Source organism: Halichondria panicea, chromosome 14, assembly GCF_963675165.1.
Source record: "Halichondria panicea chromosome 14, odHalPani1.1, whole genome shotgun sequence".
Classification (NCBI taxonomy): Eukaryota; Metazoa; Porifera; class Demospongiae; order Suberitida; family Halichondriidae; genus Halichondria; species Halichondria panicea.
In genome coordinates, this window is record NC_087390.1 from 6,460,507 (window position 1) to 6,481,186 (window position 20,680).

At 44.8% G+C, this 20,680-nt stretch overlaps 4 protein-coding genes across 5 annotated transcripts; 1 reads left to right on the top strand and 3 right to left on the bottom strand.

Annotated features, from left to right (window-relative positions):
* Positions 1-139: 139 nt before the first annotated feature.
* LOC135347743 (ATP-dependent RNA helicase DDX42-like) lies at positions 140-4,779 on the bottom strand. Its single transcript, XM_064545774.1, has 16 exons — positions 4,619-4,779; positions 4,323-4,479; positions 4,230-4,276; positions 3,845-4,034; positions 3,693-3,797; positions 3,348-3,644; positions 3,159-3,292; positions 2,942-3,036; positions 2,733-2,780; positions 2,565-2,683; positions 2,360-2,513; positions 2,205-2,306; positions 1,904-2,079; positions 742-792; positions 543-650; positions 140-464 (listed from the first exon to the last, which is right to left on the bottom strand). The coding sequence occupies exons 1-16, from the start codon at positions 4,744-4,746 to the stop codon at positions 231-233; spliced, it is 2,145 nt and encodes a 714-aa protein (XP_064401844.1). The 5' UTR covers positions 4,747-4,779; the 3' UTR covers positions 140-230.
* Positions 4,780-9,986: 5,207 nt separating this feature from the next.
* LOC135347745 (IQ motif and ubiquitin-like domain-containing protein) lies at positions 9,987-15,355 on the bottom strand. The gene is made up of 11 exons (XM_064545776.1): positions 15,205-15,355; positions 15,004-15,135; positions 14,334-14,575; positions 14,130-14,213; positions 13,767-14,079; positions 13,458-13,633; positions 13,065-13,235; positions 12,479-12,575; positions 11,262-11,445; positions 10,301-10,634; positions 9,987-10,242 (listed from the first exon to the last, which is right to left on the bottom strand). Exons 1-11 carry the CDS (start codon positions 15,290-15,292, stop codon positions 10,078-10,080), a joined length of 1,986 nt encoding a protein of 661 aa, XP_064401846.1. The 5' UTR covers positions 15,293-15,355; the 3' UTR covers positions 9,987-10,077.
* A 66-nt stretch (positions 15,356-15,421) lies between these two features.
* LOC135347741 (chondroitin sulfate synthase 1-like) lies at positions 15,422-19,658 on the top strand. Of its 2 annotated transcripts, none has more exons than XM_064545771.1 (9): positions 15,422-15,491; positions 15,608-15,730; positions 15,915-16,733; positions 16,900-17,349; positions 17,437-18,725; positions 18,784-18,842; positions 18,914-18,973; positions 19,106-19,245; positions 19,395-19,658. In XM_064545771.1, the coding sequence occupies exons 2-5, from the start codon at positions 15,614-15,616 to the stop codon at positions 18,505-18,507; spliced, it is 2,457 nt and encodes an 818-aa protein (XP_064401841.1). In that variant the 5' UTR covers positions 15,422-15,491; positions 15,608-15,613; the 3' UTR covers positions 18,508-18,725; positions 18,784-18,842; positions 18,914-18,973; positions 19,106-19,245; positions 19,395-19,658. The 2 variants fall into 2 exon arrangements, with proteins under 2 accessions (XP_064401841.1, XP_064401842.1); XM_064545772.1 differs by having other exon boundaries at positions 15,428-15,491; positions 15,567-15,730.
* Positions 19,588-20,653, bottom strand: LOC135347754 (insulin-induced gene 2 protein-like). The gene is made up of 4 exons (XM_064545786.1): positions 20,513-20,653; positions 20,228-20,421; positions 19,925-20,091; positions 19,588-19,806 (listed from the first exon to the last, which is right to left on the bottom strand). Exons 1-4 carry the CDS (start codon positions 20,571-20,573, stop codon positions 19,704-19,706), a joined length of 525 nt encoding a protein of 174 aa, XP_064401856.1. The 5' UTR covers positions 20,574-20,653; the 3' UTR covers positions 19,588-19,703.
* Positions 20,654-20,680: the final 27 nt, after the last annotated feature.

Here is a 20,680-nt window from a genome sequence, read left to right on the forward strand (position 1 = left end):
CCACCCTCTTTGTATGAAGTGGGTGTGTCCCACAATTTGTGGTATTGTTGTGTTAGAGCAAACACGGTCAAACTAATGTATACTTTTAGAATTACTACGGCGTTAATGTTTGCAGCCCCGCCCATTTACAGCAAGTGGGCGTGTTTATTAAAATTATTGTATAAGAGCAAATACGGCATGGCAGTATCTCACCATGTTAGTATTGGAATAACTACAGTACAAATGTTTTGTCAGTTCCATCGACTTTTCCTCTTTCTTTTAGAGGGTGGTGGTTGCTCTGAGGGGGTGTGGTCTTTAACTGGTTGCCCTAGCGACGATGTAGATGCCAAGCATCCGCTTGCTTGTTGGAACTTTGTTTTGTAAGAGGCCAAATATGTTTGTTTGATAATAGACGACCGTCCGGATGATCCCATTGGTCCAAGAGAGGAGGGTGGGGCAACTGCCGCTGACGGCCTTGAAAACATCTATAGTGTGTGTGTGTGTGTGTGGGCGTGTGTATGGGTTGAGGAATAATTTGTCATAATTATTTTATGGCAATGTACCACTTGTGTTGATCCGAGACCTGGCCGTAATTTTTGTCGTGACCTTTGAACTGTTGAACCACCTCCTTTATTGCCGTGCTTCTGTCTAGAGCGCTGGAATCTCGTGTTCTGCAATAAATCAACAATCAACACACCCACACCCACACCCACCACACACACCCACACGCACCACACACACCCACACACACACCACACACACCGTCATGGCTAGCTTTATTAGTTCTTCTGGTACTCTTTGATCAGCCACTTCCTGTACAGGACAAGACACATTATTACCGTATATTCTAATTATTAATTTTATCAGACAGCAAAAAAATTGTCTGGAACAGATTTTTATAGAGCATGCGAAGTGTCCAGAGTAATTAGAACAAGCAAGCAACTGCATGCGAGCTAGCTAAGTTTAATGGAACAGTGTGCGACTGAATAGTTGCACTAGCTATCTAAACTAGCTACTCAAAGCTATCTAACTGAAGCACTCTATTATTATAAAGTCTTACTTGCCGTCTATGAATGTAACTCAACTTTTCAAGGTGTTGTCCGGATATTTAATATTAAAGCACCGGAGTGTCCGTTGTATTAGAACAAAAATTGCCCAAAAGAGTGTCCGATAAATTAGAGGTATATACTTATCCTAGATCGAGAACTCTTTCAGCTGCCATAACTTAGGTACCGTTGCTCCAATGTATGATTTTCTGAAAGCTTAGAAATAAACCTTTCAAATGGTGTCATTGAAGTTCGTATTTAAGAGATAAAAGTATTTGCCAATTTGGCCATACCATGAATGAATGGTCCAATGGCGAAAAATGACAAATTAGGGTCCCAACGAAATGTTGGATTAAAACACTCAATTTGAAAGGTCTCTTTCTAAGCTTTCAGAAAACCATAACATTTTTGATTTTCGATCCACAGAATTCAAGTTATGGCAGCTGAAAGATTCCCAAAATCAGATTAAACGGATGGGGGGGGGGGGGGGGGGGTGTCTTTTAACAGCCATAACTTCAGTACAGTTGATCCAATGTATGATTTTCTTAAAGCTTAGAAAAATTCCTTTCAAATGATGTATTTCAATCCAAAATTTTGTCACGGCCCTAATTTGTCATTTTTCGACCTCGGACCATGGGCTATATATAATCCATGGTACGACTAAACTGGCAAATACTTTTATCTCTCGAATATCAACTTTGATGGTATCATTTGAAAGGTCTCTTTCTAAGCTTTCAGAAAAAATTATAACATTTTAGACATTGGATCAACGATACTCAAGTTGTGGCTGTTGAAAGATGTTCAACTACCCCCCACCCCCTCGTTATATACAGTCAATGTTTTCTGATTTTCCATAACTTGTGTTAGCTTTAACTCACCATATTTCTGACTAGATCTCCAGCAAACTGTGCGTCCCTGTGTGTGATAAGTGTGTACGCTGTTCCCTTCTCCCCGGCACGACCAGTGCGGCCAATGCGATGGACGTGGGTGTCTATATTCTTAGCAACGTCAAAGTTCACTACAGTCTTGATGGATGAGATGTCCAGCCCTCGAGCTACAGGTAGTAGTGAGGAGTGTGAGGAGTGTGAGTAGTGTAGAGTGTGAGCAGTGTGAGGAGTGTGAGGAGTGTGAGTAGTGTATAATGGCTAGTATTATACTCATGATTGGGTGTCTGCTTACAGGCAACATCAGTGGCTATGAGGATGGGGAATTCCTTCCTCTTGAAGGATGAGATTGTAGTGTCCCTGTCACCTTGAGCCATGTCCCCGTGGAGGAGACCAACTGAGTGGGCGGAGTGTGTGTGGGTGTGTGTGGAGTGTGAAGTGTGGACACACCTGAGAATCCCTCTGTCTTTAGACTAGTGGCCACTTGTTCAGAATTTGCTTTGCGTGTTACAAACACCAACACACTACCAGCAGACGTCAACTCTACCAGTCGCCGTAGCAACCACCTCCACTTCTCCTGCTCGTCCTTTACAACCTCCACTATCTGAGAGAATAATCATATAATCATCAGAGTGATGACATCATAGCAGGTCACCTGAGTGATGTCAGTGTTGGCTTCTCCTAGATCTCCTACTACTATCCGCACTGGGTCTGTCAGAACATCGCGTGCCAGACGCTCAACCTTCTTACGAAATGTGGCACTGAACAATAAAGCTGTGAGGGGGATTACTGAGTTAGGATACTCGGGAAATACTGACTTTACTTTGTCTGTCTGGTCGTACGTGGTTGGCTATTGAGCGCACTTGAGCCTCTGCAATAAACACAGCAACCAGTTACACATCTGGCACACAGGGCACACAGGGCACACAAGGCACACAGGGCACACAGGACACACAGGACACACAAGGCACACAGGGCACACAGGGCACACAAGGCACACAGGGCACACAGGGCACAGATGAATTAACGCACCAAATCCCATGTCGAACATTCTGTCAGCTTCATCAAAGACTAGATAGGTGACACGCTGGAGGTTGGTGGCCTTGAGCTTGACCAGGTCTATCAGCCTACAGACCATGCAGGGTGGAGGAGAGACATGGCTGACACTATCAAATTAAACTAGAGATAAATGAAACAAGACTGTTTTGGAGCAAGGCTTTCTTAGATGTGTATCGAGATATAGCCTCACCGTCCTGGTGTGGCCACCAGTATCTCACAGCCTTCCTTGAGTGTGTTACATTGCTCCCACTTAGAGCCACCGCCATACACACACGTCACTGTCAGGTTGTAGGCCTTAGCAAACCTTCGTGCCTCGTGGTATATCTAGAGGAAAGAGGGCGTCGATCACTCTAATACTAGCAGTAAGTAATAATTATACCTGCTGACACAGCTCTCTTGTCGGAGTGCAAATCAATCCGATTGGTCCATCTCCTTCTTTGATCTCCCGCTGATCTATAGCGTGCATCAACAGAGGCCATAGGAATGCGGCCGTTTTCCCAGAACCAGTTTTAGCAATTCCAATGACATCACGTCCGCTGGTTACCACGGGAACAGCCTGCGACTGTATACCTGTCGGCTTTGCGAACTCTGACTTCCGAATGAGACTTAGTAAGGCTTCGTCAAATCCAAAGTGAGCAAAAGATACGCACGGTCTAGGAGGGGAAAACCCCGTAACCTGGGAAACAACAGTGGTGACATCATACCGTGTCATATGATATCATACCTTTAGTCCGAGTGTTTTCTTGAGTTCCTTAACTTCACTGTTGCTAAGCGCAGTGATGTCAGGATGCTCCGTGTAGAAGTTGCGGTTGAATGCACGATATTCAACCTATTACAATATTGCGTTTTGGTATCCAATTAACAGAATCAACTCACAGCCGAATGATCGAGGGGAGGTAGTGGGTCAATGACCTTTGACCTCTCGGGTATAATAGGATATCCATCAGAATCATAGTCTATTTCAATATCGTCATCGCCCTCGGCAACCACAATGGGGGCATTGGCCATGGCAGTGAAATAGCTCTCTTGATCATCCTCTCCGTCAATATCGAAACGAACCACTTCTCTATAAGAAATGGGAGATATTCCAGAGGTCAGAGGTCATAACTTCACCAGAGAGGCTATTATTCTTACAATAGACCATGTGGCTATAGCCTTGCATATAATTATTTTACAAGATACGGTAAGCCATAACTTCAATCAAATTAATAAGAGATACATTTTGTCGGGAAATAATAAATTCAACAAGCTGGTAACGCACTGTTTCTTAGGAGCGGCTGGTGTCTTGTTTTGTCGAGCTACTTCCGTCTGCATGGACAATACTAATAGAATGATTATAGATCACTTGTCACACCTGTATGCCAGCCATGAAGGCGTCCAATGGGTCGTCCTCGTCCTCTGACACACCCCCTCCAGTGTCACCTTGTAACTCCTCCGCTAGCTGTTGTCGTAGCAACTCCTCACTACCTCCGCCCTCCTCTTGCTCTCCATCACTGTCCCCATTGAAGTAACTACACACAGGATAACCAGCAGTGAGATGGTCAGCAGTGAGATGGTTACAGCACCTTCATACACTTATAGCTAGAGTACAGAGATGCTATCTATTACTATATACTATTGTAATAGATGACTAGCCAGCCAGCCACTCACTCGTCCTCGCTGCGATGCTTCTTGCCCCATGATCCACTGCTGCTGGCTTCTTGTAGGAAGTTCCCAAGATCTCCAGCCTTGTGGAAGCTCATGGGAGCAACACCAAGCCTTCGCTTCCCATCAGCCATAGCTAGATACGTTGTGTGATACTGTCTGGTAAAGGGTCATCAAATTAATATAGAACTAAATAACAATAGTTATTATTGTTACTCAGTTGTTTGACCTTTACCCACTCAATGATTTTAGTGAGATTTGTTGTTGTCCCATTCATAATCATAGCATAGCCAACATCAAACCCTTCACTTGTTAACACAGTAATTTACACATCATCATTGCACACACATCACCATTATTATTATAACAGTCAGAAAGTTCCCATTGCAACATACTCTGTACAGTGGGTACAATTTGATACGCAACTTTCGGTAATTAAGTCATAACTTCACTAAAAAGCAAAACTAAGAGATGCATTCTGTAGTTCTATAGTTCTAGACAAGGCCTATCACATGACATGCTCAGATCACAGTTCTGATGTGGGAAACAGCCACACTCTGCATGCGCGGCAGTGCTAAATTTCTTCTTTTATCTGAGACGTCCAATGGGTCATCCACGAATTCCACAGTGTCACTTTGTAACTCCTACATCACCTGTTGTCATAGCAACTTGTCACTGACTCCGCCCCTCTCATGCTCCCATCACTGTACGCAATGAAGTAACGGGTCAACAAATGTGTAGCAATGGATGCATTTGATACAGAGACTGTATAGTTTGATCACTAGTAATGATATCTATTAGCAGATATTGAATGCCAGTCATCTAAAGCAGCCTATACACTATACTAGGTGGTCCACTTTTGATCATAACTAGCCACTCACTTGTATTCGCTGTGATGCTCTTTGCCTCGTGATCCATTGCTTCTGGCCTTTTGGGTGAGTATCCACCCGATATTCAGCCTTGTGGAAGCTCCTAGAGGGAAGGACAAGTGAACGCTTTTCCTCACCAGCCGTCTCCATCTTGTGTGAGCGTGTCTGGTAAAGGGTCATAATATTAAAATAGGAACAGTTTAGTAAACTATTTTAGTTGTTTTGTTAACGATCTTTACCGATTGATCATTTTGCTTAAAAAATATTCGATCACACTCCCCTTTGTTCATTACTGATTTCCCATTTCTTAGGATTGACAAGTGCATGTGTAACCAGTGTTGAAAGAAATCTTCTCTATGGTGTAACAAATTCTTCGAACAGATAGACAAGACAAAATTAAGTCACTTGTTAAAAATAATAAAAAAACTTACAATCTTTTGTATCATCAGACAATAGACACTATGGTATCATTCTGTGACCTGGTTGCATCACTATTTACTAGGCTAGTAATTATAAGAACAAGTTTCATTCGGCATTAAAATTAATATAGCTATAATAGTTGTTCTTGTTATCTCTAACAGTCTGTATGGTCGGGGGTCAGTGACTTGACCCAGGGTCTACTTGGATGCATCATGGTTCAGGCTGTATGGCCGTGGTGTATGGTTGGGGGTCGGTTGCTTGCATGCATCATGGTGAATTCAGGCTGTATGGCTGTGGTGTATGGTTGAGGGTCAGTTGCTTGGATGCATCATGATGGTTCAGGCTGTTGGGGGGGGTCTACTTGGTTCAGGCTGTATGGTTGGGGGTCAGTTGCTTGGATGCATCATGATGGTTCAGGCTGTTGGGGGGGTTTGTTGCTTGACCAGGGTCTACTTGGATGCAATGGTTCAGGCTGTATGGTCGGGGGTCAGTTGTTTGGATGCATCATGGTTCAGCTGTATGGTCGGGGGTCAGTTCTTTTGGTTCTGTATGAAACGAAAATGAATTGGATATAATAAATTCGCTAACAAACCAACACCACTACTGAAGAGATGAATTGGAATTTTCTGTGCTGACCTAAAGTGAAAGTATATGAATTATTTGCAACACAATGTTGGCTGAAAGAGAGCAATAGGTGAGCTAGTGTAACCAGTGCCTGTGTGTGTGCAGTATAACCAGTGCCTGTGTGTGTGCAATAGGTGAGTGTAACCAGTGCCTGTGTGTGCGCATTGCAACCATTGACTGAACAATAGGTGAGTATAACCAGTGCCTGTGTGTGTGTGTGTGTGTGTGTGTGTGTGCATTGCAACCATTGACTGAACAATAGGTGAGTATAACCAGTGCCTGTGTGTGTGCAGTATAACCAGTGCCTGTGTGTGTGTGCAGTATAACCAGTGCCTGTGTGTGTGCAATAGGTGAGTGTAACCAGTGCCTGTGTGTGTGTGCAATAGGTGAGTATAACCAGTGCCTGTGTGTGTGCAATAGGTGAGTGTAACCAGTGCCTGTGTGTGTGTGCAATAGGTGAGTATAACCAGTGCCTGTGTGTGTGCAGTATAACCAGTGCCTGTGTGTGTGCAATAGGTGAGTGTAACCAGTGCCTGTGTGTGTGTGTGTGCATTGCAACCATTGACTGAACAATAGGTGAGTGTAACCAGTGCCTGTGTGTGTGTGTGTGTATTGCAACCATTGACTGAACAATAGGTGAGTGTAACCAGTGCCTGTGTGTGTGTGCAACCATTGACTGAACAATAGGCGAGTATAACCAGTGCCTGTGTGTGTGTGTGCGCATTGCAACCATGACTGGTTGGACAACACATTCCAACAACCACCAAACCAACTGAAGATTCAACAAACACCAAGATTATTAGTATCACCAGACAAATTACCATGATAGGTCAAAGGTTGTACCACCATAATCACCTTACTATTGTACACCCCTAGAGAGTACAGAACAAGGTAACTGAATTGAGTGAATGGATCAGTGAACAGTAAAGTGAATGGTATCATGTTTCAGAGCAACATAGAACCTGTGCTAGGACCTGTGGCATGCTCGGTACGATCGGGTCATGACAACGTAGCTACCCTGCATCATTCCTGATCCAATCACCAGTAAGTGTCCTCACGCCCCCACTGGGCAGTATTGTCCATTCAGATTTCCAAATCCCATGCCTTCAGGGCTACCGATACCGCAATGCGATGGCAGAATCCCAAAAGCAAGGAATCTAGAAATCTGAACAGAGCAATACTGTTGAGTTTTCCCGAAAGGCAAGGATCACTCAAGACGCTCGACTTACTGATCGTAACACCAGGTCAACAGGGTTACAGCTAGTCCCTAAGGCAGGGCCTAGCACAGGCTCTACATCACCCTGAGGCATGATCCCACCACTCAACTGTACAAAGCTCTAGTCATTCAATGCAACTAACTAGCTCTGTACTACGAACCTAGTTACCAGCCACACAAAGATAATGGGTCACCTGCCATGCACACAAGCTCAAATTTGCTTCTGTGCATGGAAAACAACCTGACCTCCCTACCGTACGTACCCTTAATATTTTTTGCAAACGTTTTTCCAACCTTGACAACACACATTCCAACAACCACAACAATTGCATACACCAAAACTGAAGATCTGAATACTTTCAAATCATGATAATTTGTTATAATAAAATTACCATGATAGGTCAAAGGTTGTATCACCATAATCACCTTACTATTGTACACCCCTAGAGAGTACAGAACAAGGTAACTGAATTGAGTGAATGGATCAGTGAACAGTAAAGTGAATGGTATCATGTTTCAGAGCAACATAGAACCTGTGCTAGGACCTGTGGCATGCTCGGTACGATCGGGTCATGACAACGTAGCTATCCTGCATCATTCCTGATCCAATCACCAGTAAGTGTCCTCACGCCCCCACTGGGCAGTATTGTCTGTTCAGATTTCCAAATCCCATGCCTTCAGGGCTACCGATACCGCAACGCGATGGCAGAATCCCAAAAGCAAGGAATCTAGAAATCTGAACAGAGCAATACTGTTGAGTTTTCCCGAAAGGCAAGGATCACTCAAGACGCTCGACTTACTGATCGTAACACCAGGTCAACAGGGTTACAGCTAGTCCCTAAGGCAGGGCCTAGCACAGGCTCTACATCACCCTGAGACATGATCCCACCACTCAACTGTACAAAGCTCTAATCAGTCAATGCAACTAACTAGCTCTGTACTACGAACCTAGTTACCAGCCACACAAAGATAATGGGTCACCTGCCATGCACACAAGCTCAAATTTGCTTCTGTGCATGGAAAACAACCTGACCTCCCTACCGTACGTACCCTTAATATTTTTTGCAAACGTTTTTCCAACCTTGACAACACACATTCCAACAACCACAACAATTGCATACACCAAAACTGAAGATCTGAATACTTTCAAATCATGATAATTTGTTATAATAAAATTACCATGATAGGTCAAAGGTTGTATCACCATAATCACCTTACTATTGTACACCCCTAGAGAGTACAGAACAAGGTAACTGAATTGAGTGAATGGATCAGTGAACAGTAAAGTGAATGGTATCATGTTTCAGAGCAACATAGAACCTGTGCTAGGACCTGTGGCATGCTCGGTACGATCGGGTCATGACAACGTAGCTATCCTGCATCATTCCTGATCCAATCACCAGTAAGTGTCCTCACGCCCCCACTGGGCAATATTGTCTGTTCAGATTTCCAAATCCCATGCCTTCAGGGCTACCGATACCGCAACGCGATGGCAGAATCCCAAAAGCAAGGAATCTAGAAATCTGAACAGAGCAATACTGTTGAGTTTTCCCGAAAGGCAAGGATCACTCAAGACGCTCGACTTACTGATCGTAACACCAGGTCAACAGGGTTACAGCTAGTCCCTAAGGCAGGGCCTAGCACAGGCTCTACATCACCCTGAGACATGATCCCACCACTCAACTGTACAAAGCTCTAATCAGTCAATGCAACTAACTAGTTCTGCACTACGAACCTAGATACCAGCCACACAAAGATAATGGGCCACCTGCCATGCACACAAGCTCAAATAAATGTGTTCCTAGAGAAAGTTTTGGCCTAACCTTTGCCTCTGTGCATGGAAAACAACCTGACCTGCCTACTGTACCTCGAGATTTTTTGAAACATACAGACACAGAGTAAGTTACCCACTGGGATAGGTAGCAGTCTCTGCGCGCACAGCTACAAATGTTCGAGTGGCAGGAGGATCTAGGAGTAGTTGGTTGGTCCATTGCTTGGTGGTACCCTCCGTTGCACATACAGAGAGAGAATAGTACGTAGCCGGCCATACACACGCACAGAATTAGAAGAAGACAAAACACTTGCCTTATATAATTAGTTCTCTGGCCAGCTAGCTGATCATACAAAAAGAAGAATGTAGAAAAATGGCACTTCTGCCACGCGGCTGGCATTTATCCATTCTTGATCTACCAATCAGATTCAAGAGATAAACATTACGTCAGTTATATAAAGTATTTTCACCAACACAATTTTTTTTTTTTTCAATTCTTTTTAAGTATTTTCACCAATACAACGCACACACACACACACACACACACACAGTGTTATAGTGTTAGTTAGTGTTTTAGAGTGACTGTTAGTTCCCTCTCCTTGGGTCTTGGCAGTGGTACCTCCTTCACCTTGCTAGTCATGTGATCCCTCATGCCTGGTATACTGGAGAAGTAGCTTTTAGCTAGCACATGGCGATAGTGGACCTTGCGAACAAACTCATAGCCATAAGCCTGTAGGGAAGGTATGGGGTACATTAGAGCAGACCACGACCATACAGCAGTGGCTTACCTCATACACATTGCTCAGCTTGCAATGAGCTTTAGCCTCATCCCTAGTGAGACACACTGTGTTCCAAGGGGACCATTGAATGCTATTGTTCCAACGCACAAGCACCAACTCAAATAAATCTTTCTCAGCACTCAGAGCACTTTGACCAGCCCAGATACCCTCCACCAGATGACGTAGATCAGGCTCTTGCATGAGGAATATAACTGTAGAGGAGTCTCCACAGCTCTGCTCAGTTGTACGTATGGTGATGAGCATGGCTCTATACAGTGTGAGGTCCTCCCTGGCCCTGGCTCTGTTGTCCAGCTCCCTGCAAGACCTACACCTCCCCACAGCTCTGAGAAGGGATAATGGTGGTTAGGGGGGGTAGCTGGGCTGTATTATTATGTATTCAAAATTAGGCCCAGGAGGGAATCGAACCGCGCCTTATCTATAATGCTACTAAGCCACTACCCTAACCACTAAGACACACCTATTCTTCCCCTAGTCATCAATGAATCGTCTTTACATTATCATTCTCTATACATAATAATTATTATTAATTGTAGCTGGCACTTTTATTAGCACGCACACACACACACACACACACACACACACACAACACACACACACAACACACACACACACACACACACACAACACACACACACACACAACACACACACACACACACACACACACACACACACACACACACACACACAACACACACACACACACACACACACACACACACACACACACACACACACACACAACACACACACACACACACACACACACACACAACACACACACACACACACACACACACACACACACACACAACACACACACACACACACACACACACACACACACACACACACACACACACACACACACACACACACACACACACACACACACACACACACACACACACACACACACACACACACACACACACACACACACAACTCACCTAGAGTTGGTGGATAGCTCAAACTCAGTGGAGGAGAAGTATTTACAGCATGACTTGCAGTAGTAGATGTTGGCCCTCAGAGATGCTGGGTCTTGGGGCACAAGGATGTGTTTAGCAGCCTCTGGATTGAACAGGGGAACTTTGCAGTACTGGAAAAACAGACCAGCTATCCTGGAGCGAAGTCCTGCAATGGCAGGGTGTCATACAAGATTTTGAAGTAGAGGGGGAAATGAGAAAAGTAACCAGAAAATGATGCTAAAAAAAGGTCAACTGTTATTTCAATACCCAGCTATGGACACTCAGTTATAATTGAAAGGGGGGGGGAAATTGGAGCTAGGGGGGGTATCCCCCCTTCCCCCCCTGTATGACACCCTGAATGGATACAGTGGAATGTAGTGCAGCAACAGTCTAGCACATATCTGAGAGAGAAGAAAAAAGACGGAACCAAAAAGGGAAAGTTGGGTCGACTAAGACGCCCCAACTTGATTATGTACTTGACAGGAGTATGATGCATTCCAAAAGTTAGGGAAATTACTTATTGATTTGTAAAGAAATGAAGAAAAGTCCCCCAAGAGGGAATCGAACCCACGCCTTATCTATCATATGATCTACGAAGCCACCACCCTAACCACTAAGCCACTCCCAGAGATCATACAGCCTATGGGTTTTAGGCTAAGAAATTATTATCTACATGATTGTAATAAAATATTATTGTGGTTTTGCTGTTAGGCAATTCTCTGTTGCAAGTGCACTGCAATTCTCTTGGTACTGGAGTTTGCAGAATCTTTGCAACACACCAGTAAAAGCGTAGAGCGGTACGCGTTCCTTATATGGATTTTGTGTACACACTGTGGTCTGTTTTACTACTTAAATGTGTGAGCATTTCCCACATAAGGAACCACAGTGCTCAATACTTTTATTCATGTGTTGCAAAGATTCTGCAAACTCCAGTAACAAGGAATTGGCCATTCCCTGAGGTAGCCACAAGTTGTAAAGAGAATTAAGTGGACACCACATGGAGTAAGAGGGGAGACTGTGGGCACATTAGTGATCAGTGAGTATGGAGGTAAGAGGGGAGACTGTGGGCACATTAGTGATCAGTGAGTATGGAGGTAAGAGGGGAGACTGTGGGCACATTAGTGATCAGTGAGTACAGCCCTTTTCCCAAGTCTGCCTTTGATCATTAGCAACAATATTGTTATGTAATAGCAGGTCACCTTTCAGGCTGTCCCCAGAGTCCAATTCCCTCACCAACAAGTCTGCTTCTCTGTCCACCAGCTCAACTAGCTCCCTGGTCAGCTTGCAATCATGCTCCTATAAAGGAGGTCAACAACAGGTGCAGGCACGCACGCACGCACGCACACACACACACACACAACACACACACACACACACACACACACACACACACACACACACACACACACACACACTATTCAGTATGCTTGGACTGCTGTATAGAGGCATGCCTGCACTACTACTATGGAGGCACTGCTGCTATAGAGGCATGCCTACACTACTACTATAGAGGCACTACTGCTATAGAGGCACTACTATAGAGGCACTACTGCTATAGAGGCACTACTGCTATAGAGGCACTGCTGCTATAGAGGCACTGCTACTATAGAGGCACTGCTACTATAGAGGCACTACTGCTATAGAGGCACTGCTGCTATAGAGGCACTGCTGCTATAGAGGCATACTACTATAGAGGCACTACTGCTATAGAGGCACTACTGCTATAGAGGCACTACTGCTATAGAGGCACTGCTACTATAGAGGCACTGCTACTATAGAGGTTACCTTGACAGTACACTTCAGAGTTAACAGGATGTCCAGTCGCTCATCTCTTGTCACTGTTTCCATGGTGATGCTTGTGTAAATGTCCCGTAGTTGCTGTGCTCTGATGGTAAATTGGGTGTCCATTTCAGTCAGTCCACCATCAAAGGCAGTCCAGCGTTTGGGAGCAGCTGCCTGTGAGGAGAGGTATGAACATTACTAGCCAGATCTGACTACTAGCTCAAAGTGACAGAAATGGCAATTTTAGATCAATCCTTAATTAGAGTGCGGTCCCACTGTGTACACTGTAGCTAGTGTTGACTTGTGTTTTCTCTATAAGGTTTGCATTTAGTGAGCTAGAGAGCTGTTATTATAGGCCTTAATTCCTGAGAGGAGGTGATCCCTGTACTCACTCACAGAATCTAGGAATCTTTGTATGGCTTTGCTCTTGTGTTCCTTGCCTGCCACTGCCTTGTGTTTCCCAATGGAGGCAATGAGCTGTGATTCATGTTCCAATAGTTCACACAACGCCGCCTTGCGCTCTGGTCCACTGGTGGTCTGGTTGATACGATTCATCTCATCCAAACGCCACACTACACAAGAGAGGAACACTGGATATCATTATACCATCAAATTAACGGGCATGATTTAGCCCACGCTTTTTGTCTGAAAATGGACAATTTGGGCCCGAAATAAATAACTGATCTAAGCAGTACACACACTCACTCTCTAGGGCGTGGTAGAGGAGGTCAAAGTCCTCTTTAGTCCGTGGGTTCATTCGTCTATCAAAGTCTCTCTTGGCTCTGTCCTGGCGTTCCTTGGCCCTTCTCTCTGCTTCCTGTCTCTCCCATAGCTCCCTCGCTATCTTGTCACGACGTAATCCTTTTACATAGCGACGTGCTAGCCAAGCACGCCATTGTCGTTGTAAGAGCATCACATGACTCAGAAGGCGGTAATGGTACATGTCCGCAGTCTCATACACTCCAGTCCCTAGTATCACCTTGTCATCTCGAGTACTCATAAAGCAACCAGTCTTATTCTGCAAGGCTTAGTCACTACAAGCAATGTTATCACAGTATATAGATATACCATTTGTGTTGCAGCATCAGTGTGTACTTGCTGAGGTTTGTTCTTGGTGAGTACAGTCTGTGTGTCCCTCTGATAGCAGGTCACCTACACATGTGTACAAGGGTACACTGTATAAAGGTGATTAGGGTACACAACTGTCAAGGGTACACTGTATAAAGGTGATTAAGGTATACAGAGGTATATACACACAGAGCACGCTCTTACTCCACTGTGGCGTAGTTTCTTTATGGTCTGAGCAGAAGCGTTGAAGTATTCTACTCCCGTCAGCTTGTGTCTATACCCACCGAGGAATGGTTTCTCCACCACCTCTCTCTCTACACGCACTCTGCCCTCATCCACACCCACTGCCAGGCTAGGGATGGTGGGGGGTGCCCCTACAATCAGTGTGAGCCCAGTAGAGTCAGGGCCTAGCTCCTCCACTGTGGTGCTGTCAGACAGCTGCTCACCTGATGATAAGATAGAGGGGTCAATATGGTGTTGGGTGTGTGTATGATAAGGTAGAGGGGGTCAATATGGTGTTGGGTGTGTGTATGATAAGGTAGAGGGGTCAATATAGTGTTGGGTGTGTGTATGATAAGGTAGAGGGGGTCTATATGGTGTTGGGTGTGTGTATGATAAGGTAGAGGGGGTGAATATGGTGTTGGGTGTGTGTATGATAAGGTAGAGGGGGTGAATATGGTGTTGGGTGTGTGTATGATAAGGTAGAGGGGGTCAATATGGTGTTGGGTGTGTGTATGATAAGGTAGAGGGGGTGAATATGGTGTTGGATGTGTGTATGATGAGGTAGAGGGGGTCAATATGGTGTTGGGTGTGTGTATGATAAGGTAGAGGGGTCAATATGGTGTTGGGTGTGTGTACATTACAACCACCTTACCATTATAAGAGATGGTGATATCAGCTAGGGAGAGGTTGTGATCCAGTGCCAACCTTTTCTTCATGGTCTCCACTGTGTCCTGTATTGTCCAGTCACTCCTCACACACACACCGTCACCCAGATCAAACTCAACTGCATGAGAGGGGGATGACACACGTACACAGCTAGGTGTCAGATAATAGTCTCTAGCTTATAACTCACTGGTCACTGTAGGGACAGGGATAGGGACAGGGGCAGGGTCAGGGTTAGCTGCTGTTGATGGGTCATCTTCTCCTGTAGGTATCTCCATGGCTTGAATATTGAAAAATCAATTTGTTGTTATAGCAACTGATACATGTAGATGTAGTAAATAATGTTGCGCATGCTCAGAAAGCTGGGGGAGGGGCTGGTCATGCGTTTAACCCTTTGTGAACGCAGAAAAATATTATAAAATAAACAAAAAATGGGTGGAATCTCTACTTGTACTTGACACCAGTGTCAGAGATCAGGTAAGTGTTTGATAAGTGTCACATTGCTACATAATTATTAGTTGGTCCATCTGATACATAACATTAACACTGCAGTGCAGACCCCCCACCTTGTTACCCCCCCCCACCCCCCACAGTGAGTCATGCGTGTGTGGTGGCGTGGTGTGCCTGTGTTCCTGCAAGGAGGTGCTCTAGTATTAGTGGGTGTGGTTATTGGATCATTGCTCACGTCATCACTCTCCATCAGATCACCACCTCCAGTAAGCTAGTACACTCTACTCTGTATTATAGATATACACATAGTCTGGCACATAGTCCGATGCTGGAATGACAACAGCTTAATGTAAACTACACATCTGCACTAATTGACCTCTCTATTGAACCATGTCCTCCTAACTACATTGTATGTTCATCATTCCTGACCTTTGAACTTGCTACACACAGGTATTGAGAGACGCTCCACTCTTGTGTCCGCCTTGTGACTGCTCTACTAGCACCGCACAACACAACCCAGCCACCAAGGGGTTAAGCAACAAAGGGCTAACCGATAAACTGAATAAATCTCCAATTTCTTCAATTAGCAATACCACGTACTTACACCCACCTTCCTCAGAGGTCAAAGGTCGTAAACCCCTCAAACGCTTAAGCGAGGAATATGTAGTGCGCACTGAACTCACAGTGGCTGTCCTGACAAACCAAGATCATCTTAATATGGCCAATGCTGTGTTCGATACCTGGGGACAGTCGACCAATCAAATTGCTTTCTTTGTTGGAGAGGACTGTGATGTCACTGTTCCCATGGCAACTGGCCTCCCATTGGTTAAAGTACCAGGTGTGAAAGATTCTGAAGTCAACTCTGTTAAAAAAACATTTCAAGTGCTTCAATATTTATCTGATAATTACCTGCAGAGCTCTAAATGGTTCCTGCTAGTCACTGACAATGTCTACATTCGCTTGAACAAGTTAGAGAGATTATTGCAGTCGCTGGATTCCACTTCTCTTGTGTATATGGGACACTCTGGTAATGGACGATTGGAAGATTCGGATAAGCTCTCTCTGTTACCTCATGAGCACTATTGTCTCGGTAGGACCGGGGTGGTGTTGAGTGGAGGTCTACTAGCAGCATTATCAGGCCATCTGGAGGCGTGTATGAGTGGAGCTCTGAGTGTGGGGAGTGGAGGTGTGGGAGGTACGTGGGCGGATGTGGAGCTGGGGAGGTGTGTGAGCAGGACCACAGGCACGCAGTGCTCCGGCTCAACTGAGGTACAGTGGTTGTGTTATTATGTCATGTGATCATTTATTATGGCCTCTCTCTTTAAAATAGCTACATCATGTATGTCCAGTGTTGTCATGGTGGGCTAGCTCCTCTGTACAATGCTTGCTAGTTATGACATGTCCCCCCCCCCCCCCCCTGTGTGTGTGTGTGCAGGCTAGAGGCTACTTCAGGGCAGACTATAGTGGAGTACCACCATCTCTTGGTGCTCTGGATAGCCAGCAGTTCAACAGCCTCATCTCTTATCACCCTGTCAATGATGTGCCCACATTACACACATTACATCATCATTACAGCCAGCTAGCATTCAAGGCATCACTGGAGACTACACATAGGGTTCACGACCTTGCTACCAGTACCTGCCACGCACTAGCATCTCTGGGAGGTATCACAACTGACCTTTGCCCCCCTCCTCTGTGTGACTGCCCCCTCAATAAGTGCCCCCCTACTAGCCTCGTCAACGATCCTCCCAAATCATTCCAGCCCTCTAATATTTACGATTATCTCTCCTGGCAATATTTTGATGATCGCACACTGTACAGTGACAAGGTCGTCCATCCCAGCACCAGCCTACAGCAGGGCAAGGACACTAGGAAAGAGCTACAGGTACAGCATCGTGTGTTGTGTGTTGTGTAGTCAGGTATTTTATTAAAATGTAAATAATTATTATGATTTGTATGTGATATTTCCCAGGTCATGTTGGGCAAGGCGGTACAGTCGGCTAGTGAGAGGTTTGGGCATAATCTAAAGTTCAAGCGCCTGCTCAATGGTTGGGTTCGACACAATCCATTCCGAGGAAGTGAATATATCGTCGACTGTTTGTTCACTGATAGCTACTTGAGAACTGTTCCTAAGAGAGTTAGTTTAGTGCGACCTCTGGCAGCCAACTACATCACTCTCAAAGACAGCGCTGATACAAGAAATACTGTCAACTTTTTAGTACCTCTATCGAATGTGAATGAGCGGTTCACTGAGTTCATGTCAATGTACGAAACTATTGCACTCAAGTCAGAGGAGGCAGTTCGATTGATATTATCTGTCTATGGCTCTAAAGATGTCAGCTTTGTGGAGGGTGTTTTGGATGAGTACAGAGCCAAGTACCCTCAAGCTGCCATTACCGTGGTGCCAGGACAAGGAGACTTCTCACGAGGGAAAGCTCTGCACTTGGCCATGACTAAGTTACATTCCGATGAGTTAGCATTTGTATGTGATGTTGATATGTCCGTGAGTGAACAATTTATCAATCGTTGCCGTAGAAACACTCTACAAGGCAAGAGAGTGTATTATCCTGAATTCTTCAAACTCTATAATCTTGACTATGTGTATCGCAATAGAAACTACCCTAATAGAGTAGCAATGAAACGCAAGCACGGTCACTGGGCCTACTATTCATTTGGTATGCTCTGCATCTATAAGTCTGACTACACATCTGTCGGAGGTATGAACACGAATATTGTCGGTTGGGGAGAAGAAGATGTGAAGTTTTTTGAGAAGGTTGTTCGTAAGAAGTTGGAAGTATTGCGATCTCCTGATACTGGCCTCAGTCATCGCTGGCATGAGAAGAGCTGCCCTAATAGCCTCAGCAAGACTCAGTTTATCCATTGCCTAAGCTCTAGAGGGGAGAATCTGGCTGACAGGATTGAACTAGCTACTTATATATACGAGAAAGGTGTCCAGTTGCAATACAAGGAGCAAGGAATGCCTCATAATGTGCAGTTATCCAATAACCAAACTATCAATAGTGACCATCCACTAGAGACGTAGAACACAGAATTGTTTTTACTTCCCTATACATGTATATGTACACTGTGTGTACTCTGAATTACTTCTAATACAAGCCGCATTGCTTTGAACAAGCGAGAAAGAGTAGGTGTGGTTTTGACCATGATAGAGCAATGTTTTTGACACATTGATAATTGGATCTGTGTGTAAACATGAAGCTGCTGTTGTCTCTCCTGGTTGCTATCGCCTGTGTGGCCGTGGTGAGTGTGTGCGTGCGCGTAGCTATGTCCGCTTGACTCGTTGCTTCTGCTGCTGTAGGTCTCTGCAGATCACTGTATATACTCCCGTTACAGCAACAATTACCCGTCGGATTGGTAGTAAGTACTGCTTGTCCTAGTGTTGTCCTAGTGTGTGCTGCACCATATTCATGCATCCCCTCTCTATGCAGTTGCTCCTTCTCCTGCTGCTATGACTACTATTTATGTTGTAACAACTACTGGTATGCTTGGTGAGTTGAGTCCCCTTTAGCTCAAGTAATAAACTGCATACCCACCATCACCTCCTGTCTCCCCTCCCTTCTCTGCATACCCACTATCACCCCCCCCCCCCCCCCCCCCCCGGCCCTGTCTCCCTCTCTCAGGACTGGAGCCTCAGTGTTCCTGTTCTTTCTGTGTGTTGCTGCTGGTTGTGGAGGCTATCGCTACAGACGCTACTATGTTGTGCGCACCTATGCACCAGTCAATGCTGCTACCACCACTGTGGTCACCTCTGCTCACACTAGTAAGTTATTAGTGCAATAGGGAGATTTCTGTACTTGGCTTCAGTCACAATAGCTAGATAATGGTACCACATGTGGCCACAACTACTACATGTATATACTTGAGGGAATTGCCCAGGAAGTACATGTATGTTAATCTCCCTCTGTGCAGACACCTACCAACCCCAGCCTGCCCCCTACTACCAGAGTACTGCTCCCCCGGCTTACAAGTAAACAGGCAGAACACTATGAACTATAAATACATGTCTAGTAAACTTGAATTCTCTTAGTCTTAGCTGTGTTAAAGGATTCTTGAGCTGCTGTAATATTTGTTGAATGGTTTGTGTGCAGTAAACTAATTAAGCTTCTGTATAATAATTATAGTTTTGTATATTCAATATAATTATATTGTGCGACAATTAAAATAAGAAATCAATGAGTAAAAAAGAGTGGTAGATAAGCATGATCACTAACTAGGTTGCTAGTCACTAAGAGCCAAGCGCCGTCCTATAGTTCCAAAGGTTATGCAGCCAGAGAAATAGATACACCACAGTCGCGAGTAGAAGAACCTTGGATCAGATAATCTGTGCAGGGGAAAGATAGTAAGCCAGTAAAAGCAATAATTATATATATGCCATGGGAAATACTGGTAGAGATAAGATCTAGTCAGGGCATTTCACAGCTATGGATGGCCTAACTTACTTGACATTGTAGAGGTGTAGTAGGACGGCAGTTATTCCAGTGGAGAGTAGAGTGAGCACAAAGCTGAGCAATAGCCCGCCCTTTGAGCGATCAAACAACCACCACATTCCCACTCCCAGTGCTCCCATTGTAACTGCTAGCTCAATGTAGCTTGAGAAATCAATCTTCTGTGAAAACAATATTAAGGAGAAAACACAAACACAAACACAAACACGCTATTGTCAGGAGTACATGAACTCCTGCTATTGTATAAGCACATTACACACAGTGAGTGGGTGTAAGCACACACACGGGAGTGGATACAGTACTAGCTTGAAATATACCAACAGAGACGGCCACGCATCTCATTATCTCACTAATATCAGGGGCATCCTCTCCACTCACGTAGGGGTAGAGGAGACCTGTGATTGTCACAGCACCAGCCAGTAGGGGGAACAGTAGCCATGCAGGCAGCACTAGACTCCATAGCTGATTCAGAGCAATAGCTAATGCCAAACCTGTGTATGTGTGTGTGTGTGTGTGTGTGTGTGTGTGTAGGGTATGGGTGGGCATTAACTAGAATATATTGCTAGCACACAGTTCACGTACCTAAAGTAAAGAGAGTTATTCCACGAGAAGCCACTTTAGAGTCCATCCCTCCACTCTGCATAAGGACACGCTCTTAATAGCGACTGGAGCGCATTACAAGTACGTCTTGAACACCAGGAATTTTATATCAACACACACAACTAAAATTTAATTGTTAGTGTAACGACC